The sequence below is a fragment of the Ochotona curzoniae genome, unplaced genomic scaffold (assembly GCF_017591425.1).
Source record: "Ochotona curzoniae isolate NIBS_2020 unplaced genomic scaffold, NIBS_Ocur_1.0 scaffold_2476, whole genome shotgun sequence".
Lineage (NCBI taxonomy): Eukaryota > Metazoa > Chordata > Mammalia > Lagomorpha > Ochotonidae > Ochotona > Ochotona curzoniae.
The window spans coordinates 22,065,595-22,088,202 of NW_024467095.1; the positions used below are offsets into that span (position 1 = coordinate 22,065,595).

At 38.1% G+C, this 22,608-nt stretch overlaps 1 protein-coding gene across 1 annotated transcript in view; it reads right to left on the bottom strand.

The window, feature by feature from the left end:
- CNTNAP2 (contactin associated protein 2) overlaps window positions 1-22,608 on the bottom strand; it is a 1,623,532-nt gene that overhangs the window by 685,759 nt on the left and 915,165 nt on the right. The window contains exon 11 of the mRNA XM_041002153.1: window positions 9,630-9,736. Coding sequence (XP_040858087.1) covers window positions 9,630-9,736 — 107 coding nt within the window. The remainder of the gene's footprint in view (window positions 1-9,629; window positions 9,737-22,608) is intronic.

Sequence of the window (22,608 nt, forward strand, 5' to 3'; positions counted from 1 at the left end):
TCAAGTTAGATATATCTCACTGATTTTGAAAAAAGTCAGATACAAGAATGTCCCAAATGTTAACCTTCAAAATTATTTGGAAGGGTCCATCTTTGCCCAGGGTATGAGGCTACTCTTTCTGGTGGTATCAGATTGTTGGTTTGAAATCTGCCTGCTCTGCTCCTGATCCATTTGGGAGATCAGGATGGAATTCTTGTCTCCTGACAATGGCCTCCCCCACACCTGGCTGCTGTGGCCTTTTGGGGGAATAAACCAGCAGATGGAACATCTCTCCATTCCTTTTTCTGAAACCCTCCTCCCTAACAGCCCTGCTGATCACATAAGTAAACACATTTTTAAATTTCTTTTCTTGGAAACTGTTATGTTTTCTACATGGCACTTTTGCTCCTTAATGGCTATAGTCACTTTACCAAATATTGCAGGAGGAGTTTATGTAGGTGGATAAACAATTTCACGCCTGTTTGCAATACTCTGAAATATAATCAGCATTCTTTTACCAGTAGGAGTGGAAAAGGGGTGGAAAAAAAAAAAGCAAAGTACAGCAATATCAACAATGTAATGAATGGAGTTTCTGTTCATTGTGATACTGTGAAAAATAAAACATGAACAAGAAACGGCAAAACCCCAAGAGCCAATAAGTTATTCTTTAGATTTGATTCATGTAAATAGTGAAATATCATGAGACTCATTACTTGGGAGCTGTTTCCTGGAGAGCACTTGGCACGCGTACTGAGGTGTCTTGATTTCAGAGGAATAAATTTCACACCAATGGATCACAGCAGGAAGAAAATCCCGAAGGGAGGACATTTCTCATTCTATCAGATTTATGTTAACAATCACAGAATCATCCTAATATTAGTTTTGGTGGCCATAATTTGGTTCTACAGAGCTGAAGGATGTTTTGTCAAGAGAAAAAACAGCTCAATCACTATTCAGTAAAACAAACAAAAAACATATGGACCATTGAATCAGGGACATGAAATAAGCCAAATGACTTTTCTAGTTCTCTCTGAGCATTTTTTTGATACTTCCACTAGTCTCTTATTTTCAGGAATAATTGAAAGCCAATATCTCATGATGGGATAACGTTTTTTTTCTCATTAATGATCTTTCTTTTTCTAAAAGATATACAGTGTTATACTGTACAAAGAATGAGAGATGGAGACTTACTGATTAACAATGGAACAGGCCAGTAAACCAACCCTGCTGAAAATATTTGCATTTGCAGGGTTTGCCATTTTTCATGGTGCCAGTTATCTTATCATGATCCATTCAAGTTTCCAGGGTTCACGCAGGTCACACTAATAGTGAACAAAATTTCCTGCTTGTTTAACAATCGATTCTGCTTCTCTGAAGAGACTCCAAAGGAAGTTCAATGTCAGTGCGATGTGGAGGGGTTGAAAGGCCAGTGTCCCTCATTAGCCCAGCCCACCTGCTCAGCTCTGCACTGTCAGTTTCTTGGCTGGTCTACTGTCTTCACAGGATTACCTTGACAACCATGACTCTCACAGGCTGAGAATCAGCCACGATGTAGGCACTCTGTTTCAACATTTCACAAACCATCTGTGCCTTTCACGATTATACTGGCAGGCACAGACTGAACAAATGGAAACTGTCTATGAAATGTGGGAAATCCTGCATATCACATGTGTCAACTTTTTAAAGTTTTGTTATGGGAAATGAGTGACTAGTGCCAATACAAAAGCAAAATTTAGTGTTGTGAGAAATTAAATGAATCAAAGGGGGGGCATTTGCTATTTTAAACTCTCATTCTTAATTTGGTTTGAATAAATGCAAATCTTGATATTTCTTTCCTTATCTCCCAATTAAAGTGAACATATCCCTTCATCATCTTTTTCCATAACCCAACTTGACAATCGAAAAGAGATGGGTGTTGGCTATTCCCTTTCCTTTTCAGTTTGAACTTCATGTAAGGCATTGACTGGGATTCAAACTACAGGGCAGTTTGATGAATAATGCCAACTCCCTCCTGACCTAGCCCTGGCATGGTAAAGCTCTGGGCCATTCATGGGATCACAGCTTGTCTCCACAGCACACTGCTTATTAGTATGCATTTGCAGACCAACTTTTTTCAAAGGCTCAAAGAGAAAGACATATTTTTGAAACTACTGAAAGAGTCTTTGTAGCACTAAAATCAAATCCTTTCTTTCTGTGTTTAATCTTCGCCATCATTCCAAAGCAAGGCTTGAAAGAAGGGATTAATTTCAAATTTTGTCTGCCTTAGAAATGTCAAGGTCCTTGGGCTGTGTTTTCCAAATGACCTGCACTATTTTAATCCATTGTAATTTATTTGGTTGTAGCTGAAAGATAGAATGGCCTTTAAATTCCCTCCGAACATTTCCACACTGCTAGCACTTTTTTTCTTTCCATCCCACTTTCATCTGCAGACACTAGGTGAAAATGTGAGTAAAGGAGCTGCTACTATGATTATTTCTTCTTGTAATAAGTGTGATTTCAAAAATGACGCCGCTTGTCACTGTTTCCCTTTCCCAGTGCTACAACTCTCACAAGGAATTTATTGTCTGGAGTAAACATACAACTGAGCCATGGCTTTTGCTATTGTAGCTGTACAGATTCTATGGAAAGTTGGACTCTACCCATTATCACCAGGGAGTTCACTTCTCCCTCATCATTATTTCCTCCTGTGTATTTGGCAAGGAATGTAAACACACACACACACACACACACACACACACACACACACACACACACACACACAAATAAAGCAAATACTTAGAGAACATAATGTGGAAAGGTAAATCAATCGCTTAAAATTGCAAAGAGGGATGCTATTCAGTTTCATGAGTAAGACATGTGGTCTCTACCAGGGAATGGTTCTAATACCCAACTCTGGCTCCCAGCTCCAATTTCCTGCTAGGCTCTGGTAGCCAGAGATGATAATTATTCTAGATGAGTTCCTGCCTGCCTCAGGAAATGCATGCATTGTGTCCCCAGCTCCTTGCTTTGGCCCCAGACCAGTTGTGCTGCTGCAGACATTTCAATGGAAATAATTTCTCTCTCATTCTGTCACTCTTTATTTCTCTGCATATTACATAAACAAGTTAAACATTTTATTGCAATAATTTTATCACAAAACATTTAGTAATAATTTTTCATTCATATTTTCCATTGTTTGTAAACTTTAAAACTTTCAAGCTAGACTATCATGGGTAAGCAACAGGTATAATTTATCTGTAGTTCATAATTCCAATGAATCACAAGTAAGAAAATAATGAAGGTTATACACGCCTTACATCAGTGAAAGTAAGCTTTGCGTGGGGCAGATCTATTTAACACAACATCTTGAAATTCTTTCCCACTTCACTCCTGCACTCCATGCCTGGGCATCTATTTATGGATTGAATGGTGTCAGTTCAGTGTTGATCACTGAAGAAAAGTAAGTGTTGCTAGCAATTCACAAGGTGCTGTTCCACAGACCCTCCTGACGGTGCGAGGTGCACTGTACGCTGAGGTAGATCATGCTTTAGAATGAAATCAGAGATGAAACTGGAAGAATCTGGTACACTTAATAAATATGGATATTCTGACTACTTAATGTCCTCTCCACATTAGGATAAATAAACTTACAATAGGCACATAAATTGTTCAGTGTGCCATTACATTTGCTTCGGTTTAAATGTCAGGATGCATCGTGAAGTTTGTTTTGGTATGGAGATATTGTCCACGTAAAGAAAGATGTCCGTCAGCGCTCAGTAGGCTTACGTGATTATGTCCAGAAAAATAAGAGTTTTGTTTGAGACTTTGTGGCATAAAATTCCTTCAAAACACTGAGTTTTAAAGTGTGAGAACACTTTGACATATCATACTCACTGAAAGGCCAAAAGGATATTTAAATTCAGAGGGATTAAGTGATTCTTCCAAGAAACATAGTGCAAGACAGTGCGGATGCAATAGCAGGAAGAATGAACAAAAATGATTGAATATGTCTCGACTCACTGCTTCCAGTCATCTGTGGTGTGTACTGGAAGATCTGATTTCACCTTATATGGATCAGAGCAAAACTGACACTAAATACTGTGACCGTAATGCTTAAAGAAACAGACTTCAAAAGCTATGGGGGGGAGGGCAGTCATTGTCTTAGAATTCTGAAAGCTCAACCAAACAGGAAGTAAGACTGGCTATATAATGCAAGGATTTGGGGTATCAGGACATCTGATTCAGGCCATAAGTATCTTTCCCTATCTATAATGTCCCTATTGCAAGAACACACATATAAAATTACATGATCTCCCTCAAATTTTAAGCAGTGTGAAGCAAGATTTTTTGTGGTATTCACTTCCTATACATATCTATAAATATTTTAGAAGGGTTCAGTCACCCAGCACATTATTGAGCTGTCCCCAGTGATCTAAGCTATAATTTTTCCTGCAGTTTACCTTGCTATTGCTACTCTCAGTCAACAAAAGTTCCATGAAAATGCATATTCTGTAAAAAAAAAAAATAAGCTATGTATGAGTTTCAAACTTTTTTCACCAAAATAAATTTAATTCAATTTTTCACATTTTAAAATACTCTCAGATATGCTAACAAATTATTTTAATGTCCAATATCTTTAATGGAACATCATTTTCTTTAAACACTGTCTAAAATATGTAGATTTCATGGGTCAATACACTGAATTCTTTAAAAAAAAAAAAAACCTTCAATGTCTCCTTAAAATGCACCTCATCTTGTGTTTGTTTCCGCTGCCGACAATCTGTCTACATTCCCTCTTTACTGACTTTCCAGAATCTTTAATGTCATACATGTTTATAAAGCACATGGATTTAGGAGACATCACGTGACACTCTTTACATTCTCTGGCCTTTGTGCATTCTTTCAGTTCAGTGCAATCTCACTGAGAACATACTAAATGCTAATGAACTTTGCAAGATGGTGCATGAGCTGCACGTTGGCTTCTCCCAGAGATGATCAGTCTAGTAGAAAGATGCTTTAAAGTACCTAGTGAATCCATGCAAGAGCACAACCATTCCTAGTGCTAAAACGGGGATGGAGTTATACGTCTTAGAATCGTAACATGTGAGCTCATTGCAGCCTCACAAAGTTTTCTTGGAGATAAGTGAACTGAATTGAGTTCTCACGGAGAAGAGGGCCAAGTGGGAAGGGAGGATATTTAAAAGTTCTCATAGAGGTGAGAAGTGGCAGGAAAGAAGGAATGGTGTTGGAGGGTAAGAAACACATGCAAGTCTGAAAGGATGCCAAGGGGACAGCAGAGAAGAATGGGAGGAAAATTATGGTACAAAACAAGTTGAAAGATGTAACCATATTAGGTAGGGCTTTGCAAATCACTTGAGCTTATGAATGAAGGATGGATTCCAACTCCCTAAGTGTGCACACCTAAACTTTACCAGAGCTTTGCAGCATGATTCAAGGTAATTTCTGCATGTTTTTGAGGCAAAGTTCAAACTCCATGTCAACATCACATATGTGTAAATATTCATAGTTCCAAATGGAAGGCAGCACAGAATTTTTAGTTTCAATAGATCTGTTTGTTTAGACTGTAGGTTAGTGTGACTCTACCAGGATTATTTTGTTTTGAAACATTATGTTTTGAGTTAAATAACTTAGGTTGTCACGGATTCTAAATAAAGAATGTGGGTTATGGACACGCACTGTACTTTTCTCATGTGGAGTGAAAAAAATGTAGCATAATTTTGATTGAGATATCGGCTCAGAACAACAACCCCAGACATGTTGTAACATGTTATAAATTTTCTTTAATTCTGGTTGGTAAAAGGTTTATTTTTCAATTTTGTATGGTTGGCAATATAAGGATCTGTACCTTCTTACTATCTCAGTATTTTGAAATTTCTACAATTTCAAAATTGGGAGAGATTTGCACAGGTAATAAAGCTTTTCAAATGTCACTACTACTAGAAATGATGATTACACCTCAGGGTAAGCTGTGGATTTCTGCCTTAAGAAAAATATTTTCTCTCTGAATGCAGAGCTGAAATTCAGTGAATCTTAAATTCCTATACCAAGCTTTGTGCCTCTTATTCACATAATATGTTCATTATGCTCTTCGACCACTTAATTAGCAAAAATCATCCTATGATTAGATTGTTTCTGGAAAATTTTTTTTGCACAGTTGGACATAGGGCCAATAATAATATAAATAATAATGAATGAAAACTATGGGGAAATGTAGTGACATGCCAAGAGCAGAAAAATATTGGGGTGCACACTCTGATGCAGCATGTTAAACTACAATGAGGCCTGCCTACCCCTCATGCTGGTGTGGGTCCCAGATACTCAGCTTTCAGGTTCATCTTCTTGCTAATGTGACAAAGCAGGCAGCAATAATAACAGAAATCCAGTGGCTGGGCTCCAGCGATTTAGCTGGGAGACCCAAGTGACATTCCTGACTGTTGGCTTTCACCCGGCCTGTCACAATTTTGGGGGAAGTAAACTAGCAAATAGAAGATTTGTCTCTCCTTTCCATTCTGTCACTGTGTATTCAAAGAAAGAAATAGACCTTTAAAAAAAAATCCACTGAGTCAGAGTTAAGGGATACACTTGTGAATCTGATGTACATAATTTAAAGGTACAATTTTGAAATTGAAAGCATATGTAATAAATGTAATATTTTAATCTTTTATATATGTATAGTTATTTTTAAATTGATTATTTTATTATTCCATGATACAGTTCTGTATGCACCAGGATTTCCTCTTCCCCCTTCCCAAACCTGCACCTTCTGCCGCAAATTTCCCAATGTCATTACAATAATATAGCACTTCACAATCAGTCATATGTCCATCATTCTGCTATTTAAGTGTATCCTGACATTGTGGGCCTGGACACTGGCAAAGAGTCTAGCGTCCTACTGTGAAGGTATATTTAACAGTTTCATTGGGAGTCCATCTCTGATCTAAGCAGAGATGTGTCCTGCCTTGTATCGTCACATCTGTATGTGATAGTCTCTACTACACAGTCACTATACATTCCTGTAAATGAAAAGCCATAAAACCAAATCAACAACAGAAAAGGAAGGTGTTTGATTTTCATTTCTTCAGCAACACACTGGCCATTCTGCAACATGGCATTTTGAGCTTAAGGAACATTTTCAGTACTGAGAAATAAGTTTAGAGACCAACTGGAAAGTGCTTCTATAGTGCTGGAAGGAAGGGTTTCAGGTATAATATGCAATTTCACCTACATCAGAAATCCATTCAATACTTTGTGAATGTAAACCTGAAACAAGCCAATATGACAAACAAAATACTCTACACAATCGTTATTCCACATGCTTATTGTACTTTGTTGTGATCTGATGTTCACACAGGCCTTCTTTTGAAATGAATGAAGAAAAGATGGCTTGTCCTGTGTTCAATGCAAAGGAACACCCAAGGGGTTCTTGACAAAGCTCATGGGAAAAGCAGATTATGAAACAAAAAAATAAAACCTGCTTATGAATTTCAACTTCTGAGAGGCACATAGATACTGATGTGATATGTTATTAGAATGATGAGGTGAGGTACAGGATAACTCTTTGTGCTAATGTGCTTTAAGTCCATTCCTGTGAGCTTCAAAAAGTACTTTTTGCATTATATCACTTGTATTATGCTCGTGTTGCACTAGATCCTCCCAATTTTAATTAAATCATGAGAGTATGAAGAAATAGCTCAAAACTTTTCGATTATTGGGAAGCAAATAACCTTCAATGAGCTAAAAGGCATGTTTCTGAAAATACAATAGTGTCAAATCAACCTTTTGTTGAATAATGCAAAGTGTTCATTTGACTTCTGTTTCTACACACACACACTTGATGCGCAATATTTTGTCCTTACATGAAGATGTTAACAAGGAATGAAGTTATAATTCTTAAAAATAATTCTTCCTATAGATGCAGAAATGGAACAAGGACTAAGGAGGAAGAAACACGAGGGCAAGGGGGACTTTTCCTTTTGCACAGCTGCCTACTAGAGCTAAACCCACCACAGTTAGGACAGCCCCAATACCAGAAGTTATTCCTTTTGGAAAATGAAATCTCAACCATTCAGCCAGTTGGTATATCTTTAAAACTCCATGGATCTCTTTGCTATGCATTGTAATGATGGAACTGGATAGAAGAAGGAATCTATTGCTTTTAAATTCCCCATCAAAACAAACACCGAGCTAGGAGAAACTTCTAACTACCAGCAACTTTGTCTCTGTACCTTTAGTTGGTTCCAGAAAAAATATCTTTGTAATGGAACATAGTATTTTCAACATAATTTAGATTGTAGTGGTGGAATGAAACTGCCTCATTTTATCAACTGCTTCACTTGACCATAAGTTTATAATGAATACAGGAAAATTAGTTTTTGGTGTTACTGACAAGAAATAATTTGAGTCATGATTCCTTTATCTTAATTAATTTCATTGTCACTAATTTTGTCCTTTATTCTTCAACATATTTTTATATGTGAATATTATAGAGATCATGCATCTAATAAATATGTTTTTTAATTTTCTTCCCAATAATCTTAGTCTTTCGGAAGTTTCTTTGCCTTTTATTTTCAAAAATCTCCCTAAGCAGATAGTAAGTACAGTAAGGTAAATTACAATGTTTTTCTTAGTCATGTAGAAAAGCTCAGAGAACTGCACTGTATTTTTCTTATCCTCAGTTGCACTATCCTATTATCAGAATATTTTGCTTCTCATTGTTTCCTTCAAGTCAAATGAAGAGAAACAAATCTGAGAAACTAAAAGGTTTATACATTAATTTCACATTTGCAAGATGATAAGACCCGATTTGATCTGTTTCGTTTTCGCTCTTTCCTTTCCTTTCCTTTCTCCCTACACACATGCACACACAATGGATGATTCTTTTCTTAACTGTATGCTTGATGACAAATTCATTTTAAAAAGTGTTGTAAGTTCTAAAGTATTATAGGAAAACGAACATTATAACTCTAGATTGAGTACTCATTTAGTGAATTCTTTAAGCAACAAAAAGTTAATTTTAAATTTTATCTTGTGAGATAAGTCTATTGCATAAATCATGGCGTATTTGTGTTTTTCTAGTCATTTCTGCCTGTCAGCTTTACCTTAAATATTTTTTTTAACATTTTGCCTTTTTATGTTTTCATTTCAGATACACAACTTTAGATACATCTACTTTCTGACTCATTTAGCTGATATAAAAAAAAAAATGCAGCCAAAAAGTTGGGCTGAACCATGAGGCAAACATTGTCCAGAAACTAAATGATCAAATTATAGTCTGTCTCTCCTCTCTGCTGAATTGATAAATGAGAACCTAGTCAGAAACATCACACTAACACAATTCCCCAAGCAATCTATTTGGCCAAGCATGGCTTAAACAGAGACAGAGGCACGATCCAAGTTCCATGTTCCAGTATCTACTACACATTCAGGAAACACAGCAAGTGTTAGTCCTTCGTTTTGAGTCATTAGGCTTGAAAGGACATATTTGGACAGCTAGAGTGTCATCATTTTGTAGGCATGACAGTGGAATGTGGCTTCTTCAGAATCAGGTGATGTGCTAAATGGCGACTCAGGTTGCTAAGCTTAAAAGCACAGCTGAGGACTTGGGATTCTCATGCAATTACAAGACTAAAGTGAGATAAATTGGCACTCACAGTTGTGGCAGGTGGCCCCGCTGTATCCTGTCTCATCACAAGTGCATTTGAAGCTGTCCCACGTTTGCGAGCACTTCCCGCCGTGCTCACAGTGATTGGGCACACATCTGTCAGAGAAAAGAGACAAACAGAAATAAACCAACAGACAAATGAGATTTATGAGTGGCCAAAATCCAAGCTGTTTGGGCAATATATCATTTCAATGCCAGGTTTCCTTACCAAGGCAATTAATCCTTGTTAGTTTAAGCAGATTAATATGAGTCATTATGGAAGGTGCCAAGTACACAAAAGATGATGTATCACAGGCCTGGTGCTTCCTATTTCCGAGTAAACAGCAGACAGTAACAAATAGTTGAAGGGTTCATTTGCATATCACAGGTTCATTTTGCTTTCCCTTTACCCAAAGGCAGAAATACTAGCTAAATTATTTCCAGTCGAGAGGTGGAGCAAAAGCTGCCTTGTTTACTCTTCTGCTATCTTCTTTACCTCGGCCAGGATCCAGCTAGAGTGCTAACACTGAATTTCTTGTGTTTTGAAATAATGTCATAATAGTAGTGATGAAAATATACTAGCCTGATCTACTAAATAAATAAATAAGTAAATAAGCCTTCCAAACACCTCTGGCTATGCCCACCAGGATTATTAACACTATTTAAAGCAGGAGAAACCATATTTAAAGAAACAGTGCATTTTGTGATCAAATCCATTCTTCCTGCCTATTAGATTACAGCCACTCACTTCAATTTTGTTGTTACTTAGTTTTCTAATTTGAAAAAAAATTGGATAAGTATATCTTTGCTGTAAATAGTTTCACAAATTTGGGATAGTGTTCATGAAGTTGATATTTATAGGGCTGAAAACGGGACTGGGAACTGAAAACATCTGAGTCAGTGTCCAGGGACCAACGTCCAGAGGCCAGTGTCCAGAGTCCAGTGTCTAGGGGTCAATTGCAGAGGCCAGGGTCCAAGGACCAGTGTCCAGAGGCCAGTGTCCAAGGACCAGTGTCCAGGGGGCAGTGCCCAGGGTCCAGTGTCCAGAGGCCAGTGTCTAGGGGTCAATGTGCAGAGGCCAGTGTCCAAGGACCAATGTCCAAGGGTCCAGTGTCCAGGCTCCAGTGTCCAAAGGCCAGAGACCAGGGCACAGTTTATAGCCTGACAACTCATAGTATGCTGGCAACACTGGAAGCAATATTTGTTCTCTACTGCTGTTTAACGACATACTTTCTTTCCTGTCTACTGCTCCCATTTCCTTCCCCCTACCATATCAGCTGCTTTGCAATATGCTCACAACCTGATGTTTTCTAAGGCTCATTAAGATGTTGAAAGGATACAAAGATGTTGTTATGTATTAGCATTCAGCAAGGATGTAGGGTCTGTAAAAGAGAAAGCACCCAAACACCAACATGCAACGATGTAATGATGAGTCAAAGGCAATGGTAAGACAGAGAATCACGCTGAGTGAGTAATTCCCTGATAGTTACTTATCACAAAATCAAACAAAACTGGACACAGAAAGTGTTCTCTCACCTTTTCTTTTAACCCTTGACTATGCCTAAAATCACCTGAAGCAAGGCATTGCTCAGCTTAACCAATCATCTACTATCTGCACAGCATGATGGGAAAGGGAAGACCATAGTCACAGCCTTCACAGAGTCTGTGTTGTATCGAAGCAGATACACTGTTGACATGAAAACCATAATATAAGGCAGGGATGGAAAACGCCTGAAAGGAAGGATGACGTATGGCAGAGATTCACATGAAGATGCGTAGATTTCTGCACCCCAATAAAAACTTCTAGGCTTCACGGTTAGCACAGTGGCTTAGCAAGCTAACCATCTCTTATGCCAGCATCTCTGATAGTTAGCAGTGTATGCCCCCACTGTTCCTCTTCTGATCTCTCTGTTTATGGTCTATGAAAGCAGAAGGTTATGGCTCAAATCCTTGAGCCACTGCACCCATGTAGGAGACTTGAGAAAAGATCCTGGTTCCTGCCTTTGGACTAGCCCAGAATTTGTCACTGCCGCCACTTGGGGAGTAAACCAGCAGATGGAAGACCTGTCTCTGTCTCTCTGTCTCTTTCTCTCTCAGAAATTCTGATTTCAATGTAATATAAATAAATCTTAGCTTGAGTTTCAGTGGATGCATTTATTTTATAAGAGAAGGAAATAAGTAAATAAGTGGAAGAGGATTACTGGTAAACAGTACAATACCAACATGGGAATGATCATGGCTGTATAACGAGGGATGGGTATTCACTCTATTTTTTAAACTGTCATCTACTCTTCACAGAATTTGAAATTGGTGTTATCAATATACCAGGACAGACATTGATTTCAAGGGAAGCAAATGAGAAAGGTGATGGCTACAAGGTTGAAAAGTGAGTCTTAGGGTCCATTCCCATAACCGGACCCCAGGCAATGTGCATGTAGATGAAGAGTTATTCCTAGAAGGTCGGATTCTGTATGCCATGGTAGGAAACAACAGGATATGAAATGATGCAGAACTAGAACAGCCTTGATATTTTATATTAGAATTCAGTAGGTAGCTGATTTTGTGTGGTATTTGTACTTCCTGCCTTAATGTTGGCTGTGCCAATTAGCGAAACCAAATTTTATCAGCTCATTATATCAATTAATTCAACGACAGTAGTGCAGAAGCATACCAAGTAGCAAAGGAGAGTCACATTAGAATCTTTTTAAAGATTTATTTTATTTATTTTTTTTTATTGGAAAGGCAGATATACAGAAAGGAGAGACAGAGAAGAAGATCTTCCGTCCGATGATTCACTCCCAAAGTGAGCGCAACGGCCGATGCTATGCCGATCTGAAGCCAGGAGCCTCTTCTGGGTCTCCCACGTGGGTGCAGGGTCCAAAGCTTTGGGGTGTCCTCGACTGCTTTCCCGGGCCACAGGCAGGGAGCTGGAAGGGAAGCAGGGCTCGCCGGGATAGAACTGGCGCCCATATGGGATCCCGGGCGTGCAAGGCGAGGACCTTAACCACTGTGCCATCGCGCCAGGCCCAAGTCACATGAGAAACTAAGAGCATTGCAAGCAATGTACATAGTGGAAAATACATATCTTCATGATAAAAAAAAATCACCCTGAACTTGCACATGTACAGAAGAGAAGTATAGAATCATTATACAAAATAATGGAACACTTCTAAAATCCTGTATTCAGGATTTCATTTACAGTGATTATTTTTCTTTAAATGAGATTGGGATATATTTTTTAATGTTCCTTAGCATTTAATTTACATTTGAAAAATTAATAGTCTCCTTAGGCAGGTTATTGACATTCTAATTCTTAATGGTAGGAAAATTTCCATATTGAATTAATTCATATAGAATTTTAAGCCTTAGCATGTTGTCATCATATTGTTTTAAAATTTAGAACCAGTCACCACGCAAAGAAAAATACAAATTAACCTAGCTGCCACTTTATAATTAGTCTGCTATGTAATCACAGAATCTTTTGTATATGTCTATTACCCTATTACTGCATTATTCAGCAATTATTCATCGAGGCATTTGTTTCTTCCAAACTGAGACTCCTTAAAGTAGTGACTTTTTTATAATAGGACTGTAACTATGTACGCAGCACACACTCTGCAAATGCCCAGACAGTGAAGAAACTGTGAATGGAATACAAACAAGTGGGATTGCATGAACTCAAGTGACTCAGAGCAAACATCTCTTCCATTGTGAGTGCTACAGGTCATTTTGCTCTATTATTTAACTTTAAAGACTTTTGCTCTAATAAACTAGTTATTTCAGAAAGGCATGATACCTAATTTCTATCCTAGCACGTCCCAGTTTGAGAATTCCATTCACATGATTAAGGATTAAAAAAAAAAAAAACCTGCCTACTCTTACTTGAGAAGAACTTGCCAGGATGAGGTATATGCAAGGAAATAGTTGGCAGGTGTCATGTTGCTATGATCAACGGGCTCCACTAGAAATGGTGCGTCTAATGAACTCTGGCTGTAGACACTTTCTGTCTTGGTTTTTCAAATGTTTTAGAGTCCACATGAACTTTTGTTCAAATGAAATGTGTTATACCTTAATAGTAACACAAAATAAGGCTAATTTTTTGAAATTTTAATTGTATAACAAATACTTAGTATAAACTGAATCCGCATAAACACACTGGCTAGATGGATGCAACATCTGAATCCTGTATAGAGGGCAGGTGTGGTGTTACTTTATCCATAGCATCTCTTTTGTTTCTGTACCTGATTTTAAATGCAAATCTTTGAGGAAAATGGGGATTCTGAGATCTAAGAAATCACAAATGGTACCACATCATTTGTTTATAGAAGCTTATCTTATACTTTCTGGGTTTAGGTCAACAAGTAGCAGAGAAATTTTTCTACATGGTAATCTTTAAGATATTTTGAAAGTGTCTTTTTACAGTGCTTAACAATTAAAACAGATATTTGAAAATCAGTTTGAGATCTAACTTTTTGTGCTCCCTTTAAAAGGACATTGGAAACATGAAAAATCCATGGAAACACACTTAATGTAGTATCAACTAACACAGGTGGAATGCTTATGTGATTAGCTTCCTGAGCCTTATCCGCTGAATCCCTGTGACCAAAAAATTCTCTTGACTGGTTCTAAATTTTAAGCAGAGAAGATCTTCCTTCCTATAATTCACTCCTCATGTGACTGCAACGGCCAGTGCTGTGCCGATCTGAAGCCAGGAGCCAGGAACCTCCTCCAGGTCTCCCACGTGGGTGCAGGGTCCCAAGGCTTTGGGCTGTCCTTGACTGCTTTTCCAGGCCACAAGCAGGGAGCTGGATGGGAAGTGGAGCTGCTGGGATTAGAACCAACACCCATATGGGATCTTGGTGCATTCAAGGCGAGGACTTTAGCCGCTAGTCCACGGCACTGGGCCCATATTTTACTATTTCTATCCTCAAAATAATTACATTTCAATTTTTGTTAAAAGAATATTCTCTATAGATATATACCATTGCCTTATATTTTGTTCCAATGACAATTACATGGTAATCCTATTTCCAATGACTAATTTAACATTTCATTACCAGATAGTATTATAGCAGTGCAACCAGAAACACTAATTTATATTGACAGTGATCCTTCAATAAGCATTTTATTATGGGAATTCATAAATGCAAAACTATTTACCTTGCATCCTACAAAATGCTCACATTTTCCATTAAAAATACTCAAGCATATTTAATCTACCTCAAGCCAATAATCACACATTTCTTCACTTTTTTTTTAAGATTTATTTTTATTATTTGTTTATTGGAAAGGCGGATATACAGAGAGGAGAGACAGAGAGGAAGATCCTCCGTCCGATGATTCACTCCCCAAGTGAGCACAACGGCCGATGCTATGCTGATCCGAAGCCAGGAGCCTCTTCTGGGTCTCCCACGCGGGTGCAGGTTCCCAAAGCTTTGGGCTGTCCTCGACTGCTTTCCCGGGCCACAGGCAGGGAGCTGGAAGGGAAGCGGGGCTGCCGGGATAGAACCGGTGCCCATATGGGATCCCGGGTGTGCAAGGAGAGGACCTTTAACCACTGCGCCGCCGTGCCGGGCCCACATTTCTTCACTTATGATCTGATTATTAATCTTAGTTTTAAAATGTAAGCATCTTAGCTGGGGTGTTCTGCTATATACACCATTATAATAAGAAGTTAACTTGATATTATTTCATTGATATACTCAAAATCATACTCTTTGTGTACTCACTGTATTATGAACAAAGCTTCATTTAAGAGATGGTAGGCTCACCAGCAAGGAATGTGGAAGATCAGCAGACCTCTCACTTGTCACCAGCTGGAACTCTATTTAACTTAATAAGAGTGAGTACTTTTTAATCAGTCACTCTCCTGATCCAGAAAGTATACTCTAAAGCAAACTCTGAAGAAGCAAATATTGAGGAGCAGTTTATCCCCACAGCATTCACTTATGATAACATAATTAGCCAATCAAGTCTATATGAGTGCCTGACATTAAAAATATTAATACAGAATTAAGATAATAGGTCATTGTTTTATGAGTGTTCTCAGGTTGTGTGGAAAAGTTTACTACTGAAAGAAAGTTTGGGTTTGGATAGCCTGGCAGAAACAAAGTTTCTACATGAAGGGAAAGCAGGGATGTGTCTCAGTTTGGACAGGTAGAAATGTGGCTATAGAATAATAAAGGGGGATTTTAGCTGGGTGGCAGGCTAATACATGTGAATGGGGGTGACAGTCCAGATGTAGGGATGCTATCCAATAGTCCTTTCACTCAGTTCCTTAATCACCCTGATCCGGGCCAAGCATGCAGCTTCCTTTATGTCTTATATGGAAGACAATTGAAACAACAGACTCTTAATTTATGAACACAGTTTGAGTCCAGACTGTAGAACATAAACTTTATTATCTTAGGGATTTTGCAAAACACGCACACGTATATATATATATACACACACACATACATTTTTATATATTAAGAAACATTGAGAATCAATGGAGATTCTTGTAAGATTACTAAAACATTTGAATTTGAGATAAAATGTTGATATGGATTGCAAAAACTGCCTTCTGAACATGAAAGTGAACTAAGTGAGTTTCCAATGTTATACAACATGCTAACTTAATGTTTCCCTTTGCTTTGCAATACAAGAAGCTCAAGAGTTTCCTAAGTCACAGAAACATTTGACACAAGCTTTTACAAAGTGGAACCGACCCCCCTATCATGTAAGATTTGATCACTTTAAAATATATAGAATATAAATATAATATTAATTGTAATGTATTATAAAATATATGAAAATATTATAAATATAATTATAAATATAAACATACACACACACGCAGCAATAAGGGACTGAAGTCTGCTCCTCCATTATGGTTAAATCCATTGTTCTATGCTCGAGGTAAGAAATGTGAGTACCATGCAAATCACTCTAAAAATGCCCAAAAGTTAGTCTAGCTATGAACTCAATTCTCTCTGCCAAAATGAGCTATTCCTGTGTGTACAATCTGTACAAGGCACTACTGACACCATCATTAAGTCCCTGAGTCGCTACAGTAGAAAATCTCAAATGAAATGCCTATTAGGAAAGAATTAGTCTAATTGAGCCTCTTGGCTATGCAGATTGTTTACACAGTATTAGATATGTAATGTTACATTCATTTCAGCTAATATCATTGCAATCTTTTATTTCTGTTCCAGACCTAAGTGGAGACTGTTAAAATCACACTGATATGAAATTATCCCTGCTCATGTGTGTGCTTGTGTGTGCATGTGTTATGTTGTTGTTTGCAATTTTCTTTTTAATTTTACACTTCATATCTATTTATGTCTACTAGGTTAAAAGAAAATTCAAACCCTAGGAGGTATAGCGGTAAAGTTTAGAGCTTGCACAAATTATTGAGATTTGTTTAAATTTAGTACCTTTATTATACAGATGGGTCAACTCCCGATTTTGGAGAGTTTCAACGAAGCTGAGTATGCCTCCCATTTAAACTCACTTAGGACTTTAATGTAGACCGAATCCACATGTCCTGTTTAGGTTGCAGGAACTCAGCCACTTCACTCCCCTAGCGTCTGCATTACCAGGACAATGTATTCTGACCAACACAATGCCATGTGGAATGTCTGACTATTAGTAATGTAAAACTTACATACATTTAAAAATAATTTGAAGGCAAATGGAGATGTCCCATCTGCCGATTCACACCCAAAGTGCATACAAGAGCCAGGACTGCTCAGATATCAGAATCTAGGAACTCCTATGTGCTCTTCCACATGGGTGAGACACACAAATCCTCATGACATCTCCTGCTCTGCCTAGGGTGGAAGCTACCTGCAATCTGGAATTGCGTGCAGTGCTGGGATTGGTTTCCAGAGATTTCAATCAGGGCGCCACTATTCCAAAGAGCACCTTAACTATTGTCCCAAGCATCTACTCCCTAGTCCTTCTCATGGCAAATCTTAAAGTGACCTCAGAGCATAAAAACTATACAAGTATAACAGTTTAACCATTGTTTTTGCAAAAGAATAATACTGATACAGATTTTTTTTCTTTTTACTTATGGTTTATTTGCTTATTTTTTTAAATGTTAGCTCACATAACTAAGAAAGAGCATGCGATATCTGTCATTCTGGCTCCAACTTATTTCACTCAATAGGATGAGGTCAACTGAGTGTATTTTGCTGTAAGTGGTAGGATTCCATTCTCTAATAGCCCAATGACATTTCATTGTGTACACATAATTTCTTCGTTCATTTGATAATGGAAACTACTGAAGAAATTACTAATGAGGAAGCAGCATCTTGCATCTTGCTTATAAAGAGGAAACTACTGAGCATTCTTTGTGTTCCACACAGAGTAGGAAGCAGTAGGCAATTTGACAAAATCAATGCAATGTGGTGTTACAGGGTGGCTATACCTCATAAAGTATGTGATTGTGGGAGGGGTGGTCATCACTAAAGTTCTTTGGCCAAGGTGTTTGTTGTAAATTAATGGGATACTAGAATTAAGACTAAGAGAGCACAGTGGGTCAAGAGAACGGCAAGGACAAGACAGGGTAAATGCCTTTAAAGCACGGTGAGTTCTATATTTCAGGAACCCAGTATTGCTGAAGATTTAGAGTAAAACAGACAGTAGATACTGTAATTATTTTCATTTATGATTAATAATGACACCAAATGTACAAATTCATGGTCCTTATTCACTGGTGCATCTCTCTTGCTAGGATCTCAGCTTCCAATTCTCATTCTAAGCTAAGAAACCAAAATCACACCAGCGACTTCAACAGTGGAACCACACCACAGTCACTATGACAAATATGAACATTATAAAGGTGATACCAAAGGACCATTCCATTGTTTTTCAATTCTCCAACAATGGAAAAATGCACAAACCAAAGGATGGATTATCTGAAGTTCAGAATAATTGCATAGCAAAACTGGACCATTTTTAAGAATCTATTCTCATTTGAAGAGAGTCTTAAAGAAATAATAACAATGAAATCTGTTATTAATAGGCACTTAATAAATGTCCATGAAATGATTTGGTATGCTTAATTTTAATCACAAATAGCTCATTTCTGCAGATTTGTTATCTCACATAAAAGTGGTCCTAGTGTCTATAGGAAAATGGATAGGCTATAACGTGCTTCTGGTTAGAGAGTCTTGATCCTGCTTGTGTAGTCTGCTAGTTATGACAGCATTAGCATTTGTGTTGACACTTGGGTCTTGTTCTACATTTCAGACAATTAATAAAGTTGATTTGTAGTAGCTTTTGCCTTAGTTATAACAATGTGTCTCCAAAGATAATTCCTAAAGGCTAAACAGGAGTTTGGTGCTGAATATTTTATCTAATTTTTTTACTACGTTTTTGGATTACTAAAAAGATGGTCTCACAAATATTTCTTTTTTAAGTGAAATGACAAATGACCACTGTCTACACACATATTAAAATGTAAGTGTGGGTCTATAACGCTTCCCTGCTACATGCATCTAGGAATTCATTCTGGTTTGTCATGGTGGAGGTTATCTCAGAACATACTACCACAAAACCGCTTAACTGCCCGAACACCAAAAATTCTGCTGTCTCAAATAGTGTAAGTTTTTAGAATCATAGAAGTTGACAAAAAAATTCTAAATGTCTGCTTAACTTCCCTAATCAAACATAGAACAATGAAGTCAAAATTCAATTTCAGAGCCCCACATATATCCATTTACACTGAGAGAAGAACTGCCATGCCTCTAACGCTTCCTGCTAACTAAAGCTTTCCAAATAGGCAATTTTCTCTAAAACTCAGAGTGAACGAAACTGCACAAACAAAAACAAAAACAAAGAATCTCTCCAATGAGGCATTTCTGATCTAAGTACACAGAAAGCCCGATTACAAAATTATTAGCTTAAAATTAAGTTTGGCTGGGGGAAAATTTAAACTAAATCGCAAAACAAAACAAGATCAAAGCAGCTTTTCTTTATATAGTCTAAGGAACACCAGGTTTGGGTGAGGCTGGGATAGAATGCAGTATTTCTGACGGGTCTCAGTGAAGGGCTGTCTTTCATGTGCTGTTCTGCAGTTGTATTGGTGGGTGTGAACACGTGGTTCAGTAAGTAAAGCAACGGGGATAAGTTATCCAAAAGTGTACCATCATTTCTGAGCGTAAGATCTTATCATCTGAGATGGTAGACGTCAGAATATATCTACTTGTGTATTCTCCTTTTGTTTGCTTCTGAAAACATTTATGTAACATGAAAACTGACAAAGGGAGAGAGACAGACGGAAGATGCAAGCACCTGTTTTGGCGATCAGAAGTCTAAAATGTGCACACAGTGCCAGGGAGGTTCCTTTGGAAGATTACAAGGGAGAAATGCTTTTCTTCCTAGTTTGGACAGGAACACACAGCTGAGGCTTCGAGTTGCCCAGGTCCTCTGTCTTCCAAGCTGGTAGCACTGTATCTTTTCTCCTCCTCAAGTCCAAAAGTTTGTTTCCCGACCTTTAATTCTGCTGTCTTCCTTTGACAAGTGTGTGATTGCCTCAGACCCACCCAGGTAATCGGCATAATCACCTCAACCTGAGCTCCTCAGCAGGTTCACATCTTCATAGTTTGTTTTTCATGCAAGTTATTTACAGATATTTGGAATTCCATAGATGAGGGGAGGGCATCATCCCATCTGTCATATGCAGTGGGCTGCTTCAGTAACCTCATCAACAAGATCTTTGAACTGGAGATGTGGCTAGCTTTCTTGATTTTCAGGCTGAAATGCAGAAATGGAAGAGTATGCCTCATGCTTGTATTATGCAATGTACCAGCTGCTGGACCAGTGCAAATATTGAAATTTAAGTAAAAATATATTAAAAACATTTGATTGCACTACCTATGTTTCAAATGTTCCTCAACCACATATGAGAATGCATAGTTAGTAGGGCAGACATACACAAATAAAATGATCATTTTTTTACATTTAAAGAAATGACTCATTTGTTTTGATCAGAAACACAGATTTATGGAGAAAAGCAGAGACAGAGAGAAAGATCTTCTATCTATTGGTTCACTCCCCACGTGGCCGCAACAGCATGTGAAGCCAGGAGCTTCTTCTTGCTCTTCCGTGTGGGTGCAAGGTCCCACATCTTCGGGCCATCCTTGAGTGCTATCCCAGGCCACAAGCAGGGACCTGGATGGAAAATGGAACATCCAGGACTTGAACCGACACCCATATGGGATTCTGGCACATTGAGAGATGAAGATTAGCCACTAGGCTATCGTGCCAGGTCCAAAATGGCCATCATTTTAAGAAAGCGTGAAGGCATGCTGATATTGGGAAGTCTGTATCCCATAATGAATGAGAACGCAATGGCTTAGGCTGCACCTTTTCTGGAGTACTTTAACTCTGGGCACTATTCGAGGTATGACAGAGCACAGACTCCGGGAGTTCTCTCACACCCGGGGCTCCTCTCAGAGGACTGCCCTCATTCCTCTTCTCTTACGCAGAGAACGTTCTGGAGAGACTGACTTCAATGATAAGAGCAACTTCTCCAGGAATGCTTCCTCACTGCTAGAAAAGGGTCAGGTTCCTAAAGCAGGGAGCCTCACAGGAAATCCTACTGCATTTTCAATATAGCATCTCAGTACATAAGCATCACCTTTGCTTATGAACCTGTGCAATAGAGTCTGCAGTATGATTGAATTCATACAGATTTGGCACGAAGTTGAAACTAAGGACCAATGCTAAGAAACAACGACTATTTTTTATTTATAAAATCCACTGTTCAACCCAACATAGGTAGATAAATAAGTCACAACATGTTTAATGCATGATATGGTAAGTGGGACTTGAAAACATCAGCAATTATAATGCACACTGTAATTTGAAAATGGTTGCATTTACTATTTCTGGTAGTATTTATAGAAGTAGTACATCAGTTATTAATAGTTATCAACATTTCTCCATTTCAAAGAAGTAATCATCTTTGGATCAAAAGTCATAATGTTTTAAGATTTCATAAATGCAAGTCAAAAAATGAGAAATATGTGAGTCCAAGGAGAGAGGGCTATAGAAGTTTCGGAAAAAATACGGTCCTAAAAATGAGCCACTACCTCCTTCCTGAAAAACCAGTAAATGAAATACAGAACTGTCAAAATATTGTTTTCTCATCTATCCTTTTGCAGAAACATCTGTAAAATGCTATTATTTTTAATGAGAAAATTTTTTTCTTTAAAACTCTTTATCTTAAAATAGGATACAGTTGCCAGAATTTGCTATGCTATTATTGCTACACCTTCTCATTCCTGCATTTGTTCATTGATTTTCAATCTATATTTACCAGCCATATATTCATTGCGAAACACAACTTTAAGCTCTCAGGCTAGAATAGTAAAAAGGAATTCTCTTCATCCACAACAAAAGAAAAAGAAAACATTACTCATATTGTGTCATCTAGTGGGAGAAAAATCACAGAAAACTAAATATTCATGGTGGGTTGTTGCTATGGTAAAAATCACACCTTGACTCAGGGACCACGTTGGTGATTTTTCTAGTCATTTTAAGATTTATTTATTTTTATTGGTAAGTCAGATATACAGAAAGGAGGAGAGACAGAGAGGAAGATCTTCCATCCACTGATTCACTCCCCAAGTGGCTGCAATGGCCAAAGCTGAGCTGATCCGAAACCAGGAGTCTCTTCCAGGTCTCCCATGTGGGTGCAGGGTCCCAAGAATTTTGGGATGTCTTGGATTGCTTTCCCAGGCCACAGGCAGGGAGTTCGGTGGGAAGCAAAGGTTCTGGGATTAAATCTGGTTCCCATATGAGATCCTGGTGTGTGCAAGGTGAAGATTTTAGCCAATAGGCTACTGCACCAGCCCCTCTATTCATCTAAATAGTCAGGCCTGAAAGATGGGACAGAGGACTACTGGTTGTAAATTCTACTGTAAAAGGCTCAGAGTGGGAAGGGAACTCCTAGAAGGAGAGCACGTGAAAGTGCCTGCGAAGCTTAAACT